General features: G+C 39.0%; 1 protein-coding gene across 8 annotated transcripts in view; it reads left to right on the forward strand.

Annotated features, from left to right (window-relative positions):
* pak5 (p21 protein (Cdc42/Rac)-activated kinase 5) overlaps positions 1–16,146 on the forward strand; it is a 41,580-nt gene that overhangs the window by 11,485 nt on the left and 13,949 nt on the right. For 6 of the 8 annotated variants that reach the window (XM_048207963.1, XM_048207961.1, XM_048207967.1 and 3 more), the window contains 2 exons: positions 3,387–3,610; positions 6,552–6,596. In XM_048207963.1, the coding sequence (XP_048063920.1) occupies positions 3,407–3,610; positions 6,552–6,596 (249 nt within the window). In that variant the 5' untranslated portion in view covers positions 3,387–3,406. Of the gene's footprint in view, positions 1–3,386; positions 3,611–6,551; positions 6,597–8,064; positions 8,785–16,146 lie in introns of those variants that run through there. The other 2 variants (XM_048207965.1, XM_048207966.1) reach the window with 2 other exon arrangements.

Genomic DNA, 16,146 nt, shown 5'->3' on the forward strand with positions numbered 1-16,146 from the left:
ATCACTGTGAATCGCTGTGAATCACTGTGAATGATGTGAATCACTGTGAATGATGTGAATCACTGTGAGTCACTGTGAATCACTGTGAATGATGTGAATCGCTGTGAATCGCTGTGAATCACTGTGAATGATGTGAATCACTGTGAATCGCTGTGAATGGTGTGAATCACTGAGTCGTTGTGAATCGCTGTGAATGATGTGAATCACTGTGAGTCACTGTGAATCACTGTGAATGATGTGAATCGCTGTGAATGATGTGAATCACTGAGTCGTTGTGAATCGCTGTGAATGATGTGAATCACTGTGAATCACTGTGAATGATGTGAATCACTGAGTCATTTTGAATCGTTGTGAATGCTGTGAATGATGTGAATCACTGTGAATGATGTGAATCACATTGAGTCGCTGTGAATCACTGTGAATGATGTGAATCACTGTGAATGATGTGAATCACAGTGAATGATGTGAATCACAGTGAGTCGCTGTGAATCACTGTGAATGACTGTGAATGATTTGAATTGCTGCAAATGATGTGAATCACTGTGAATGATGTGAATCACTGTCAGTCGCTGTGAATCACTGTGAATGATTTGAATCGCTGTGAATCACTGTGAATGATGTGAATCACTGAGTCATTTTGAATCGTTGTGAATTCTGTGAATGATGTGAATCACTGTGAATGATGTGAATCACAGTGAGTCGCTGTGAATCACTGTGAATTATGTGAATCACAGCGAGTCGCTGTGAATCACTGTGAATGATGTGAATCACTGTGAATGATGTGAGTCGCTGTGAATGATGTGAATCACTGTCAGTCGCTGTGAATCACTGTGAATGATGTGAATCACTGTGAATCGCTGTGAATCACTGTGAATGATGTGAATCACTGTGAATGATGTGAATCACTGTGAGTCACTGTGAATCACTGTGAATGATGTGAATCGCTGTGAATCGCTGTGAATCACTGTGAATGATGTGAATCACTGTGAATCGCTGTGAATGGTGTGAATCACTGAGTCGTTGTGAATCGCTGTGAATGATGTGAATCACTGTGAGTCACTGTGAATCACTGTGAATGATGTGAATCGCTGTGAATGATGTGAATCACTGAGTCGTTGTGAATCGCTGTGAATGATGTGAATCACTGTGAATCACTGTGAATGATGTGAATCACTGAGTCATTTTGAATCGTTGTGAATGCTGTGAATGATGTGAATCACTGTGAATGATGTGAATCACAGTGAGTCGCTGTGAATCACTGTGAATGATGTGAATCACTGTGAATGATGTGAATCACAGTGAATGATGTGAATCACAGTGAGTCGCTGTGAATCACTGTGAATGACTGTGAATGATTTGAATTGCTGCAAATGATGTGAATCACTGTGAATGATGTGAATCACTGTCAGTCGCTGTGAATCACTGTGAATGATTTGAATCGCTGTGAATCACTGTGAATGATGTGAATCACTGTGAGTCGCTGTGAATCACTGTGAATGATGTGAATCACTGTGAATCGCTGTGAATCACTGTGAATGATGTGAATCACTGTGAGTCACTGTGAATCACTGTGAATGATGTGAATCGCTGTGAATCGCTGTGAATGATGTGAATCACTGTGAATCGCTGTGAATGATGTGAATCACTGTGAATCGCTGTGAATGGTGTGAATCACTGAGTCGTTGTGAATCTCTGTGAATGATGTGAATCACTGTGAGTCACTGTGAATCACTGTGAATGATGTGAATCGCTGTGAATCGCTGTGAATGATGTGAATCACTGAGTCGCTGTGAATCGCTGTGAATGATGTGAATCACTGAGTCGTTGTGAATCGCTGTGAATGATGTGAATCACTGTGAATCGCTGTGAATGATGTGAATCACTGAGTCGTTGTGAATCGCTGTGAATGATGTGAATCACTGTGAATCGCTGTGAATGATGTGAATCACTGAGTCGCTGTGAATCGCTGTGAATGATGTGAATCACTGAGTCGCTGTGAATCGCTGTGAATGATGTGAATCACTGAGTCGTTGTGAATCGCTGTGAATGATGTGAATCACTGAGTCGTTGTGAATCACTGTGCTCGAGTCTGTCGTGTTGTCTGAAGGCCAGTGACGTCTCCTGTACCCGTCTGTCCCAGGACGCTGTAAGCTTCCTCTAGTCTTTGTAATCCCATTTTCGATCTGTCCGTCCTGATGTAGGTCACAGGGTCATCAGGGTCACAGCTGCTGACGCCCACCGGCCCACAATCCCTCCAATCCCTGCAGACCTTACAGCGGATGTGTGCCGCTTTCAGTGACGGATCTCACGTTTCTTCTGAAATAATAGTAGCAATAATAATAATAATAATAATGATAATGATAATTGTTATTAGTATTTTCCTTTGGTTACATTTTAAAAGATGTGTTAAATTAAGTATATGAATTGTATGAAGTATACAAACAGTTAATACATTTGTATTAAATCATAAAACACAAGATCAAGAAAAATGAAAACAGAGTTTGCCCTAAAAATATTAAAAAAGATTTAATGGATTTCATTATTGTTTTAAAAATTTTAATAATTTATTGAATGGTTAAAGTTTTATAAATGCAGTAAATTAGTCATGCATTTAAAATGAATGAACGCATTAAAATGGAAACCAGAAAAAGAAACACATTTAGTGTGGAGCAGCTCTGATCATCTGATGAGAAACGATTGAGATCTCTGAGTTTAGAGTGAATGAGACACTGCTGAGATCTTCTGAGACTGTGGAGCTCATGTGTTCTCTTCAGAAACTCCTGAGATGTGAGTGAGTTCTGCTGACTGACAGCGTGTGTGAGAGAACTGATGTTATTCTGAGCGGCGTGTGAAGAATCTGCTGTGTCAGCGTGTGTGTGTGTGTGTGTGTGTGTGAGAGAGAGAGACACATGAACATAAAGCTGCTGAAACCTGAAGAACAAAATAATGAAAGGATATTAGTCATAAAGAAAATGAAGCCTGTTTTAGGACCATGTGACCTTATTTCATGTAATGTGGAAGAAATGATCCACTTCTTTATTGAAGTAGTAGTGAAGTGTTTCTGCATCTTGTCAGTATTTGTGAAAAGAATCACTGAGAATAATGAGAGCGAAGCGTCCGAACGTCAGTTGAGTCTCATTTATTTCTGTAGTGTTTTAGCAAAATATCAGAATCACAAAGTTCATCAAATATGAGACGCGTTCAGATTCAGCTGTAAAGCAGCTCTACAGAAGACAGTTCAGTTCAGATCATTAAGTGTTCATGTTGCAAAGTTCATCAATTATCAAATCAATTCAGTTTAATGTTGATTCAGTTCAGTTCAGTAACTGTGTTATGAAATGAATTTGATTCAGTCTAAAAGTCTTCCCCTCTCTCTGCTGTTTCAGGTTTTTCCAGCTTTTCCAACATGTTTGGAAAGAAGAAGAAGAGGCTGGAGATTTCGGCCCCTTCCAACTTCGAGCACCGCGTCCACACGGGCTTCGACCCGCACGAGCAGAAGTTCACCGGCCTACCGCAGCAATGGCAGAGTCTGCTGGCCGACACGGCCAACCGGCCCAAACCCATGGTGGACCCGTCCTACATCACGCCCATACAGCTCGCCCCCATGAAGGTACCGCACGCATCACTTCCTGTTCCAGCCTCGCACTTCCTGTTTCTCTCTCGACTGTCGGCAGCTCTTGTCCTTCCACGCTGGTTCGTTTTAGAGACGATTATTAGAGTAAATGAGCTCTGTTCAAAACACTGTATATAAAATATAAAAATAAATAAATGAATAAAAAATATGTGATTAAAAAGATTCAAATAAATAAATACACATTAGGTTTAAATAAAAATTATTTAAAAAATGTGATTAAAATAAATAAACATTCTATTTAAATAAAAACGTTATTAAATAAATTATTTCTGATTTAAATAAAGAAATAAAAATGTGAATATATATATATATATATATAAATAAAAATGTTAAGCAAATAAATAAAAAAATTAAATAAATAAATAAAATGTTATTAAGTAAATAAATAAAAATGTGATTAAAATATATAAATAAACATTAGATTTAAATAAAAATGTGATTAAATAAATTATTTCTGATTTAAATAAATGAATAAAAATGTGAATTAATAAATATATATCTAAAATATAAATAAAAATGTTATTAAGTAAATAAATAAAAATGTGAAAAAAAAAAATAAAATGAGATTAAAATAAACAAACAAACAAATAAAAATGTGATTAAAATAAATAAACATATATATATATATATATATATATATATATATATATATATATATATATAAATAAATAAATAAATAAATAAAAATGTTAAGCAAATAAATAAAAAATTTAAATAAATAAATAAAATGTTATTAAGTAAATAAATAAAAATGTGATTAAATAAATTATTTCAGATTTAAATAAATGAATAAAAATGTGAATTAATAAATATATATCTAAAATATAAATAAAAATGTTAAGTAAATAAATAAAAATGTGAATAAAATAAATAAATAAAATGAGATTAAAATAAACAAACAAACAAATAAAAATGATTAAAATATAAAAAAAATAAAACATGATTAAAATAAACATTAAATTCAAATAAATATGTGATTTAAAATAAACAAAAAAATGATTAGAATAAAATTTTAAAATGTATTAAAATAAATATTAGATTTTAAATAAATAATTAAATAAAAAATGAAAAAATTAAATATAAAAAAATAAATAAATATTACATCTAACAGAACAGTAGAATGAGTATACAAAATAATAATAATAATGTAACTTAATAGACACTCAATATTTTCCAAATAATATATTGATATATTTATCATATTTATCACATAGGTAATCAAGAATCTATATAGACGCCTATATGAATCTGTAAATCAATATAAATGTTTGCATGAGGATCATCATGTTTTTTGGTTCTAAACGAGCAGCAGACGCTCGTCAGTCGCTGTTTCTCGTCCAGCCGGAGCTCCAGAGCTGCTGATTCTCTGCTGAAAAGAGCTGCTGTCACAGGCTGCAAACCTCTCATTGCGCTGTGAACGGCTCTTTTCAGCGGGATCTTCCCAGTTTCCTCTCCAGAACTGTGCTTGAGATGTTTCATGTGTTTATGATGTGTATATATATGTGTGTGTGTTTGGGGATAAAGTGCCAGTGTCGCCTCTCTCCTGTCCCGTTAGCTCAGTCTGTGCTGTTTCTTCACCTCTCGTCTCCTGTTTGTGTCCGGTGTCACCGCAGCGTCTCACTAGCCAAACTACAGACTAGACGTCCCGACACGCTCTGATCCTCCAGCTGTTACATAAATGAAGCTGACTAGTGGGACGCTGCCTGACGTGAGCTCAACAAACTCCAGCACTTCAGTCTTTAGTTACACAGATGAGTTTAATAGATTAATATTTTGCACCGTGTCATGCTGATGTACATATAAGCCCAACATTTACATTTGTGCATTTAGGAAAGGCTTTTATCCAAAGCAATTACATTGCAAGGTATACGTTTTATCAGTTCATGCATTCCCTGGGAATTGAACCCATGACCTTGGCGTTATTATCGCCATAAGCTACAGGAATCATGGCGCTGGCAACACTACAGTCACAGTTTCGAATCCCAGAACACACGTGCTGATAAAACATGTTTATATGCTGATCTCAGCTATCAGAGCGTCTCGTTTCTCAATGATCCACATGCTTCTAAAACAGGGTAAATTCTGCCAGAAATGAACAGTCTGTCATCATTCACTCTGAACTGAAAGAGAGATTCTGAGAGGTCAGAGGTCATGACTGTCAAACTCTGAAAAGGACTAAATAAACCATAATGCAGCATAGTATCATGGAGGTCGTTCATATGTGCTTATGTGTTATTCTATACTTTCATGATGTGTTTGTGGTGTATTAGTCCGGTTTAGTCCGGTTTAGAGTTCGACAGTCATGACCACATTGAACAGATTCTTCAGATTTTCTCTTTTGACTTTTGATTCAGTTCAGCATGTGCTTCTGGAGCGACACCGACAGTGAATAATGAAGCTGAAAACACAAACCTCAAATTCCAGTTTTTCACATTTTAATTTTCTGGATTTTTATTATTATTATTGTTATTATTATTATGTTAGTTTTAATTGTTCTAGATTCCATTTGCTTTCCCATTTAAATTTTTCTGCATTCTGTTTTAATTGTTAAATTAATAAATTTTTTCTAATCAGAAAGTGTTTATTTAAATGAATTTATGGAACATATACAATATAAAAAAAAGTTTTAATAAAAAAAGACTTTAACCCCCCCCCCCCCCCCCCCCTTTAATTGTTAAATTAGATTTTTGTAATCAAAATACATCATGAATCATGAATGTATACAATTTAACAACAGTTTATTAGAAATAAACCGTTCCATTGACGCTGTAGTGGTGTGTGATCGGACACTAGCCAGGTTAGTTAGCGCGGGAGTTGGGCGGCTGCAGCACTGGCACCTTCAGGAGATGTAGCTGTACTGTAGGAGATATCTCTGAAGAGGGATACACGGAAATTAATTCTCTTGCTCTCTTCACAGATATCTCCCAAGAAAGTCCGGTTGGCTGAGTCGCCGTTGCGAAAAGTATGCCCTCTTTCCTTGCTTCTTAGTCCTCTCTAGTTTGTTTTCTCTCCTTCCCCCTGTTTTGGTCTTAATTTCCTTCTCTGCTTGGCCACATGCATTTTAGTCATGAGTGTATGATGTAGTTCTTACATCATTGTGTTTAGGGCCAAGATGCATGAGCCAACAGACCAAACTAATGATGAACTCTGACGCCGTTGAATCAGAAATGCATGTTTGGAGTTTGATTGCAGGATGAGAAGACGAGCGCGGAGCACGTGAGCTGATCCGATTCATAAACCTTTTATGAATGCTGCGTTATGTCATATGGCTTGATATGATGAACAGGATCATTAGATCTGAGATCAGTCATTTCATGAAATATCAGAGTCCATCTGTTGGCATGAATCATAACATCTTGTGCTGAAGTTTTTATTGTGCATGTGTCGATATAACAAACCATATGATGAAGATCTGAGCTCATTCATGGACGAATGCAATCAAATTATATTCTAATGTTCCTCAAATAGGCTTGATTATTTATTTTAAGCGAAAATAAATGGAATATTCACCCAAATAGGTAATTTTTTAAATTCTGTTATTGTCAGCCTGTAAGACATCTAACTGAATTGAAAAGTGACATTTTTAAAGTGTTTTAATGGAAATTTTAGGCTATTTGTCTTTTTTTAATTAATTAATGTGTTTTTGCAAGTTAGTAATGTGTTTTTGACTTTTAAACACTTTTAAGAGTTTATTTTATTGCACTTTATCTAGTATTTGCGTCTAGATTTCATTTGCACTATATATCTTTAAAAGTTTTTATCTCCACTTCAGCAGCACTTACACACACCAAAATTTACAGTTTTATTCCTGGCTATATTCTGAAAGTTTTTACTGAGGGGTTTGTTTATATCTCATTCACCTCATATTTATTTAACATTTTATTCCTAAAAACACAGCGAATATGTATTTTTCTGTCTGTTGACAGTATTTTCTGATTTATGGAGTGATAAAAAGAGAAATCCAAAATCCCTTCTGTAAAAACCTTTAACTCTAACATGTCAACAAAATTAAACAAGAGTGTTGTTATTCAGTGTTCAGATTTATCTGAAATAAATCCAAATACAATATGTGTATATTTAATTAGATAATGCATACTTTGCATATTCAAACATAACATTTCAGAAAACTTGTAATACAAACAAATGTGTGTAATTCTTAAAGTAATGAAATAACTAGGGAAGTATGGTGATGTGTATTAGTTCAATTTTTACCCTAATCACCATCTCGCCTTAGAGTTCAGTGTGTGTTCTGTGTTCATGTTGTGTGTGTAGAAACACTCTCTACTTGCAGTCCAGAGCGGATTGTGTGTGTTTGTTTGCGCTCTGTGTTGATTTGCTGTGGTTTATCATCTCAGCCGTGTCAGGTCGACTGGTTTACCCATCAGGGTCACTGCGTGAGTCACTGGGGTTTAGTCCGCTGTATTTTTAGAAACGCTTGGCTGTGACAGATGAATGATGCGTTTCCCTTATTGGCAGGCCATGTGTGCCGGTAACCGAGAGGACGAGGAGGGACCGTCGCGTGGGCGTTCTGATGTGTTCCCACGATTTAAAAGACAGCTGTGTGTCCCGCAGCACCGCATGCGCTTCGATGCACAGATAGACTCGAACTTAATCAGTGTCATACCGTTAAAGTTGTGCATGTTTTGTGTGTATTTTGTTCTCTAATGGACTTTCCATGTTGTGAAGCTGCACCGCTGTCAGACCGTGGCGTGTTAAAGAGGATGCGGTTGCTACAGCGTTCAAATATCATATTGTATAATATTTCCATGCGGTCGAGTTACTAGCACGCTCAAGGCCTGGAGCATCATTGAAGTTGAAGCCAGGTGCATCAAACTAATGGAAAAACCGTAGACTCTTGGTTCATGCCTCTCTTCAGGAATAGTAACGTTGGAGCACCACGCATTATGACTGCAGTTATTGTTTCACAGTGTTGTATGAACTAGACGAGGCCTGAGACGATGGGCGGAAAACATGACATCAGGCCTCTGCTGCTCAGCAAGCACAAAGTTAGCGTACAGGACGGGCCGAGAGCGATGGACAGACAGACGAATGGCAGAGCAGCAGGTGCAGACGCTCTCGGCTGGAGCCGGACGGACGGAACGCGGCCAAAGCTTCCCAGCGGCTCCAGCTGGACCCGTAAACACACACAGGTGTGGCTTTCAGACGCGCTGAATCCTCAGAGCGCAGCACATCAATCACTGCATCCGTTTATTCATCTGCCAGCTAGACACAAATCCGTTATAAACACATCGGGTAATTCCTGCTGAAGTCTGTTTCTTATCAGTATGCTTGTGTTGTATTTTAAGGAGGATATTTCTATAAAAGTGAACATCAGGAATCTGCTCTGGTCAAGATTGTTAGTGATTATTTACACGATGAGAAGTAACTGAACAGTTCATATTGATAGAAAAGATAGTAATTTCTCAGTATTTGACCTGAGGACGTCATCTTTTGAAATGTTGAGATAATCACACTGGTTTGTCTTTTGATCAAACTGGATGAATGTTTAAGGCATCTTTATACTTCTGATTTAAGGCTGTCTGCTCAGAATTCTGTGTAAAACCTAATGCTGCATAAAAACCAGACTAAAGTATGCCTGCTCTGACCCACCTCAGCCCCGAGTGTAAAAGTATACTATTAAAACTGCTGTGTAAATGCATTGATGCCATATCTGAGCAGCATTAAACAGTCTGTAAAGACGGCCAGTTGCCACTTGAGAAGCTCTTCTCTGCCTCCTTTACTGTGTTCATTTGGCGTTAGAGACACAAACCAACCAACAGCACTAAATATAATATTGATGAATTGAATTTAATATACTTACTGATGTTTGTGCTGCTGTTTTCCCTTCAATGGATGGTCATTTTCTTTATTTGATGTTCATTGAGACGTTTAAACTTGCTTTATGGCTTTGTCCTCTTATTGGACAATATTGAAGAATCAATAGATTTGAGTCAGTCTGAGTTTGTGTGTAAATATATTAAACATCTGTAGTTTTAGAAGAGAAATTGATCATTTTAAAGGAAAGCTTTACTCATGTTTGTCATTGGATATTTTAAAGGTGAAGATCATCGGTAGATTTATGTTCAGAAGCCTCGGGTCGGATCTTAGCGTGTTTCACTGGATTATTTTTGGCTGCATGTGTGTGTGTGTGTGTGTGTGTGTGTGTGTGTGGTGAGCACTGATCCACAGTGACATGAGGAGAGACTGACGCCTTCTTGTGGTCACTGTGGGTACAGCAATGTGCTCATCTTTAACAGTGCAAACTAGAGTTTACATGTCATCAGAGTACAGTGTGAATCTGTCGCTGTGGTCACGTTGCTGTAGAGACACTTCAGAGCAGACGACTTCACAACTTCATTTCATGAAACTTGAATTTCATTTGTTAATTTGATCATATGATCATGTGTTTGCAGTGATAAATGCTGTGATGCGGCAAATCACACGATTTCACAAGTTCACGTGCCTCCAGTCAAACGTTCATCAACTCATTCCACTCATTGAAATGATGAAGTTATCTGGGCTTTAATAATGTTCTCAAAACGTTACCACAAAAACATTATTCGTACATTATTCATGGAGTTTTTTCCTGAAATGTTTCAGTTGGACGTTCATGTAACGTTTTTTAAATGTTACTACTTGTTTCAGAGAACATTCAAAAGTAACGTTCCCATAATTGAAAAAATGATGAAATGGGATGTTTCCTCAACGTTCACATTACCACATTATTTTATTTACATTTAAAAACTGGACATTTTGAATGTTCAGAGAACATTCAGAAATAATGTTAACTTAATGGGAACGTTAGCAAATCATTCGCAAAAATGGCATGAAAAACAGTAAATAATAACTATCAGATTACATGGATTCATTTCACACTCAAACACAAACTCCAGCAAAACTCTGTTTGCATGTTTACATTCCCTTTTCAGAACTGTTCAAATCTAACATAATACAAACTGAAGATGACAGTGATTTGCTACAGTTCTGCAGCAATACTATATTGAAATATAATCTGAATCTTAAAAATTAAATACTATCAAATCAGTTTCATCACCATCTGTAATGAAACATGGATCATGTGACAAACTGCAGTGAATTCTGAACAGTAGAGAGTGTGATTCTTGTGTTATAAAGACACACTGTATGAACAACATATAATAGCTCATTGTGTCATGTGTGACTGTGTTACAGAAGAATGACTTGATTTGAGACATGAATGAAGTGTTTTGGGAGTTTTGGGATGTGAAATTCACTGCTGTGATGGTCAGGAGAACTGGGTGAGAAAGTGAGCTGAGTTTTGTGAAATGTGTCCTAGATAGGGTGACCAAACGGTAGACAGTCCTGAAATTGGGAGCTTTGTAGTGTGTGAGTGTGTGTAGTGTGCAGTGTGAGTGTGTAGTGTGTAGTGTGCAGTGTGTGTGAGTTTGTAGTGTGTACTGTGTGTAGTGTGCAGCGTGTGTGTGTAGTGTGCAGTGTTCAGTGTTGAGCAGCAGATGGCAGCAGAGGAGTTCTGATCATCATCTGCACTGAATACAATATTTCTCTCATCCTTCAATTGAGAAAAAGTTTAGTTATTCTCAGTTATTCTCACAGCTGCAGTCAATCCAGAAATGTTCTATCCAAAAATAGACTAAGACTAAACACCCTTAAATGGACGTTTTTGTCTGTTCTCATTTTGAAAACTTTAAAAACCTTGTTCTATTTATGCTAAAAAAAACAAACAACAAAAACAAAAAAAGGTCAGTTTGATTGGCAGTGTGTTACAGTAAATGACTTGTCTTTTCTTATTGAGTATGAGATAATTTTTGCATTGTAAATCATAAGATAACTCCAGTGTTTTGACATGTATTACCTTATTAAATTAGACTTTATTAATTGGACAACTTTATTGGACAAACACGGTAAATTAAGTTTAGTTTAATATTTTTTTAAAATGTACATACAGACACTCACATAGAGCGATCTATAATATATAACACATCTCAACTGCGTGATTGTTTATATCAGTGTAGAATGTATCTATATTTTTATTCATTTGTATTTCTGTTTTATTTTAGTTATTTTAGTACATCAAGTTAAACTAAATGAAAATGAGAAGAGAAAAATCTAGCAGAAGTTTGGTTTTGTATATATATATATATATATATTTTTTTTTTTCAGTTAACATTCTTTTTATTTCAAGTAAGAATTTTTTATGGTTTTGGTTGTAGTTTTAGTTAACTGTAATAACCCTGTTACAAATAAACTTGACTTGACTTAAATATACTTAATGTGCTCAAATGAACATGTTCCTACTGTAGTTTGTTTTGCAGCGTGTGCTTATGAAACACTGGAACAGGAAGTTGTAGCTTCGTGACGTCAATGCAGATATAATGCATGCGTGTGATTGGACGCGTGGAGGCGGGTCGGAGTTTCTGTGTGGTCATTGGCCAACTGTCCCCTGCGCAGAAATCAGCAGTGTCATTAATTACGTCCAAACACACACACACACACACACACACACACACACTTCATTAAGCTCAAGGTTAACTCTCAGCTTATCTGCGGATGAGCACTTTCACTCACGCCGCACCTTTACCTCGAGACGCTCACGCCGCCGCCGGATCTGTTACAGCTTATCGCCGCACGACAGAGCTGCTGAAATATGGCTGCTGTCATCACGCCGCTAATGCTAACAGAACAAACGCAGGCGTCTCATTCGCAGATTCCCAGCAGCCCGTTTGATTGTGAGTCTGACGGAGATACGACACATAATTAACCTCCATCACCTCCAGAAGCGCACACACTCAACATCAACTCTAGTGTGCTGTCTCTTTAATTAAAGATATAGATTTCTGTCCTTTTTAAAAAGTATTTAATTGTTTGTTTTTGTATGTTGGTGTCAGTCATGATGTTTTTATTCACTTTGAGTGGTTTCTCTCTGTCTGTAAGGCCCATAAAGGCTTTGCCAATTCAGCATTCAATATTTGTATTCACGTTTATTTGTGTAGCGTTTTTCACAACATATTGTTTGAAAGCAGCTTCACAGAAAATGCTTGTTTCAATATTCGAAGTTCATCAAGTCATCAATCTGTCATCATCATGTCGTTCAAACCTGCATGACTTTCTTTATTCTGTCAAATTTCTCTGTTTTTAGTCCATATAATGACAGTCAGTGGCTCTGATGTTGTTTGGTACCCAACATTCTTCAAAATATCTTCTTTCGTGTTTGTCAGAATAAAGAACGTCACTCAGGTTTGAACGGCATAAATGATGACATAATGATGATTTCTGGGTGAACTGTCCCTTTAAAGACTTTTGCAATTTTAAAGCAATTTTGTATTATTGAAAGTTGATTTTCTTTGAATTTCAATTCATTTTTATTCTACTTTTTATTCTTCTTTTATGCTACCCCAATTAAAACACCGTTGGAACTGCATCACAACACCCCAATTTCACAGTGTCATTCAGTCTGGACTTTGTTTTGCATTTGCACCATTTCCCTGTCTGTGTTTGTCACTATGGTTGCTGATTTGATTTGCCATCACGGTCAGCTGTGTCGTCGCTAATCACCTTGTTTGCCTGTGTATTTTAGTTCCTCTTTTTTCAGTTCTTATTTGTCCGGTTTTGTCGATGTATGGTTGTGTTTGCCTTCCTGCCTTCGTTTTGATTTCCCTATGGATATTATTAAAGACTGTTTTGAACCTGATTCCTTCTCTTCACGAGTTTTACTGCAGCCAAGCATGATAGAAGACCGGACCGAGAAGTGATAAAACATGGCAAAATTTTTGCCGTGATAGTGAGTGTTCTTTTTGTTTTTTTTCCCCGTCACTATGGTAAAAATTGCTCCCTGAAGGTACATGTGGATGAATTCCTCTACCTGGCCCGTCAGTCAGACTTAACAATGCCACAAAGGCCCAGTTGTCTGGGGAGGGCCCTCAAGGGAGCTTTGTTGAATTTGCGGAGTGGTTGCTGGTCCCATGTGGATCGCCGCTCACCGCCAGACATGACGACCACGACACCAACCCCACTCCCATCCCGGTGCCCAACCAGAAACCATAAGACGGCGAGGAGCGGCAGCATGAGCCCACCGCAGACAGAGATCCCGTGATGCATGAGCCAGTGCCTAAAGGAATGACTGAGCAAGACATCGCCCCAGAGCCTGAGCCTCACGTGTCTGACCAGGTGTGCGAGCTGGCTGCATCATCCATCGCCGGGGGAGTTCGTGAAGAGTTTGAGGGTGTAGACCCACGCTCACGCCACTGAGAGTGAGTTTCTAGTCACCACCATGAACAGATATTTTTATTTTGGAGAGGAGGATTCCCTAACCCTTTGATCCCACCTGATACTGTCTGCTCTGTTTTGGACTTGCTGGTCCCGCCCAGCCTCCCTCTCCCACCTCCTCTACAAATCTCAAACTGTGCATCTACCCAAGCCATCTCATTTTTTGCCAGTCCCTCTGTTCCTCCTTAGTCTCTTCTCCAGCCCTCAGCCCCTCCTGCTACCCAGTCCTCGCTGTCTCCCATCAGACCCTTAGTTCCTCCTCAGCCTCCTCTCAGTGGCTCGGCAACACCTCAGACCTGCTGTGAGCCAGCTCCTCCTGGGCATGGGGATCCCTTGCCACTGCCCCCGGCCTTAGATCCCGTCGTTTTACCTTGGCCCGTCGCCTTGATTCTTCCGCCTTTGCTGCTTCCTTCCCCAACTCCAACAGTAACTATCTGGCTTTCAGCTCCGCCGGACTCCCTCGGACCATCAGTTCCACTAGGGTTGGACATCGCCACAGACTTGCAGGCCATCCGCTGCGCTCCAACCCTCCACCCCTATGGCTCCCTCTGGCTCCACCCTCCCTCAAGCTCTGCCTCAGCCCTTCGGTGCCCTGCTTCCATCTTGGGGGGGTCATTGCTGCAGCTCTGTTGGGGCCTCCTTCAGCGTCACTCCGCTCCTTGGTTCTCTGTCTGCACCGAGGGCTCCACGTCCATCAGCTCCGTCTCCTACGCTCATCCCCATGGTGGCGTTAAGACCCTCACCACCATGTCTCCTCCCTCTAGCAACGCCACCATGGGATGCTGTTTTGGCTGTGGCCTGGATCACTATAAGCCGTTCCTGCTCAAGACCATCCCCTGGATCACACCACCACCTGCACCACCCTGGATTTTCTTTTGTTCCATCCCTCTCCCAGATTCCCATCCCCCTCTTGAGCCTCCTCCTCCATTCAACCTGCAGGTGCGAGGCCACACTTTCCCTGGAGGGAGCGTGATGTCACAGTGTCATTCAGTCTGGACTTTGTTTTGCGTTTGCACCATTTCCCTGTCTGTGTTTGTCACTATGGTTGCTGATTTGATTTGCCATCAGCTGTGTCGTCGTTAATCACCTTGTTTGCCTGTGTATTTAAGTTCCTGTGTTTTCAGTTCTTATTTGTCCGGTCTCGTCGATGTATAATTGTGTTTGCCTTCCTGCCTTCATTTGGATTTCTCTGTGGATATTAAGACAGTGTCGAACCTGATTCCTTCTCTTTGTTCGCTTTACTGCAGCCAAGCATGACATCTAGCAACCACATAAAAACCTCTTAGCAATGACCCAAAACACCCTAGCAACTGCATAGCAACACCCTAACAACCACATAAAATACCTTAGCAACCACATCGAAACCACCTAGCAGTGACCCTGAACACCCTAGCAAACAAGTCAAGTCACCTTTATTTATATAGCGCTATATACAGTACAGATGGAGCCAAAGCTGGCCATAGGCTCTGTGCTGAGGACTTGTCTGGTTCTTGTGGACCTTGCTGAGGATCTGTGCCGATAGCTGTCGTGTCGATGAGGTCTTCACAGGGGATTGTCTTGTAGACATGGTCTCTGGTGACATTCAGGGCTGCGTTGTGGTCGTGTCTAACTACAGGTCCAACATCTGATCTGGATACGGACCAGATACGGCTGACAACGCTAACCTCGGGATAAACAGAGAGACTAATTTTAGTGTAGATGCCATTCTTCTTACGATGTAACAAGTACATCAGGTGTTATAGGAAGTGACCTAGTTTATGCAGCCTAGCAATCAACTGATTTGAATTATTGAGATGTGATAATGTGTTATGTGTATGCCTGGTTAAAGAGATGTTTTGTCTAGATTTAAACTGACAAAGTGTGTCTGGTTTTATTGACTGGCCAGAATTTTGAAATTGCAATAGACGTGTGGGTCTATAATGTGTTTAGAGCTCGCTCAAGTACTGGGGAGCTAAACCATTTAGTACTTTGTAAGTAATTAGCAAGATATTAAAATGTATGCAATGTTTAATAGGAAGCCAATGGCGTGTTGACAGAACCGGGCTAATATGGTCATACTTCCTGGTTCTAGTAAGAACTCTAGCTGCTGGACCAGCTGGAGTTTGTTTATTAAGCTTGCAGGGCAACCACCCAGTAGAGCGTTACAGTAATCTAGCCTTGAGGTCATGAACACATGAACTAACTGTTTCGCATTTGTCATTGAGAGCATATGTTGTAGTTTAGACAGGGTGAAAAGCAACGGTCCTAGT

The sequence above is a fragment of the Megalobrama amblycephala genome, linkage group LG11, assembly GCF_018812025.1.
Source record: "Megalobrama amblycephala isolate DHTTF-2021 linkage group LG11, ASM1881202v1, whole genome shotgun sequence".
In the NCBI taxonomy this organism is placed as follows: domain Eukaryota; kingdom Metazoa; phylum Chordata; class Actinopteri; order Cypriniformes; family Xenocyprididae; genus Megalobrama; species Megalobrama amblycephala.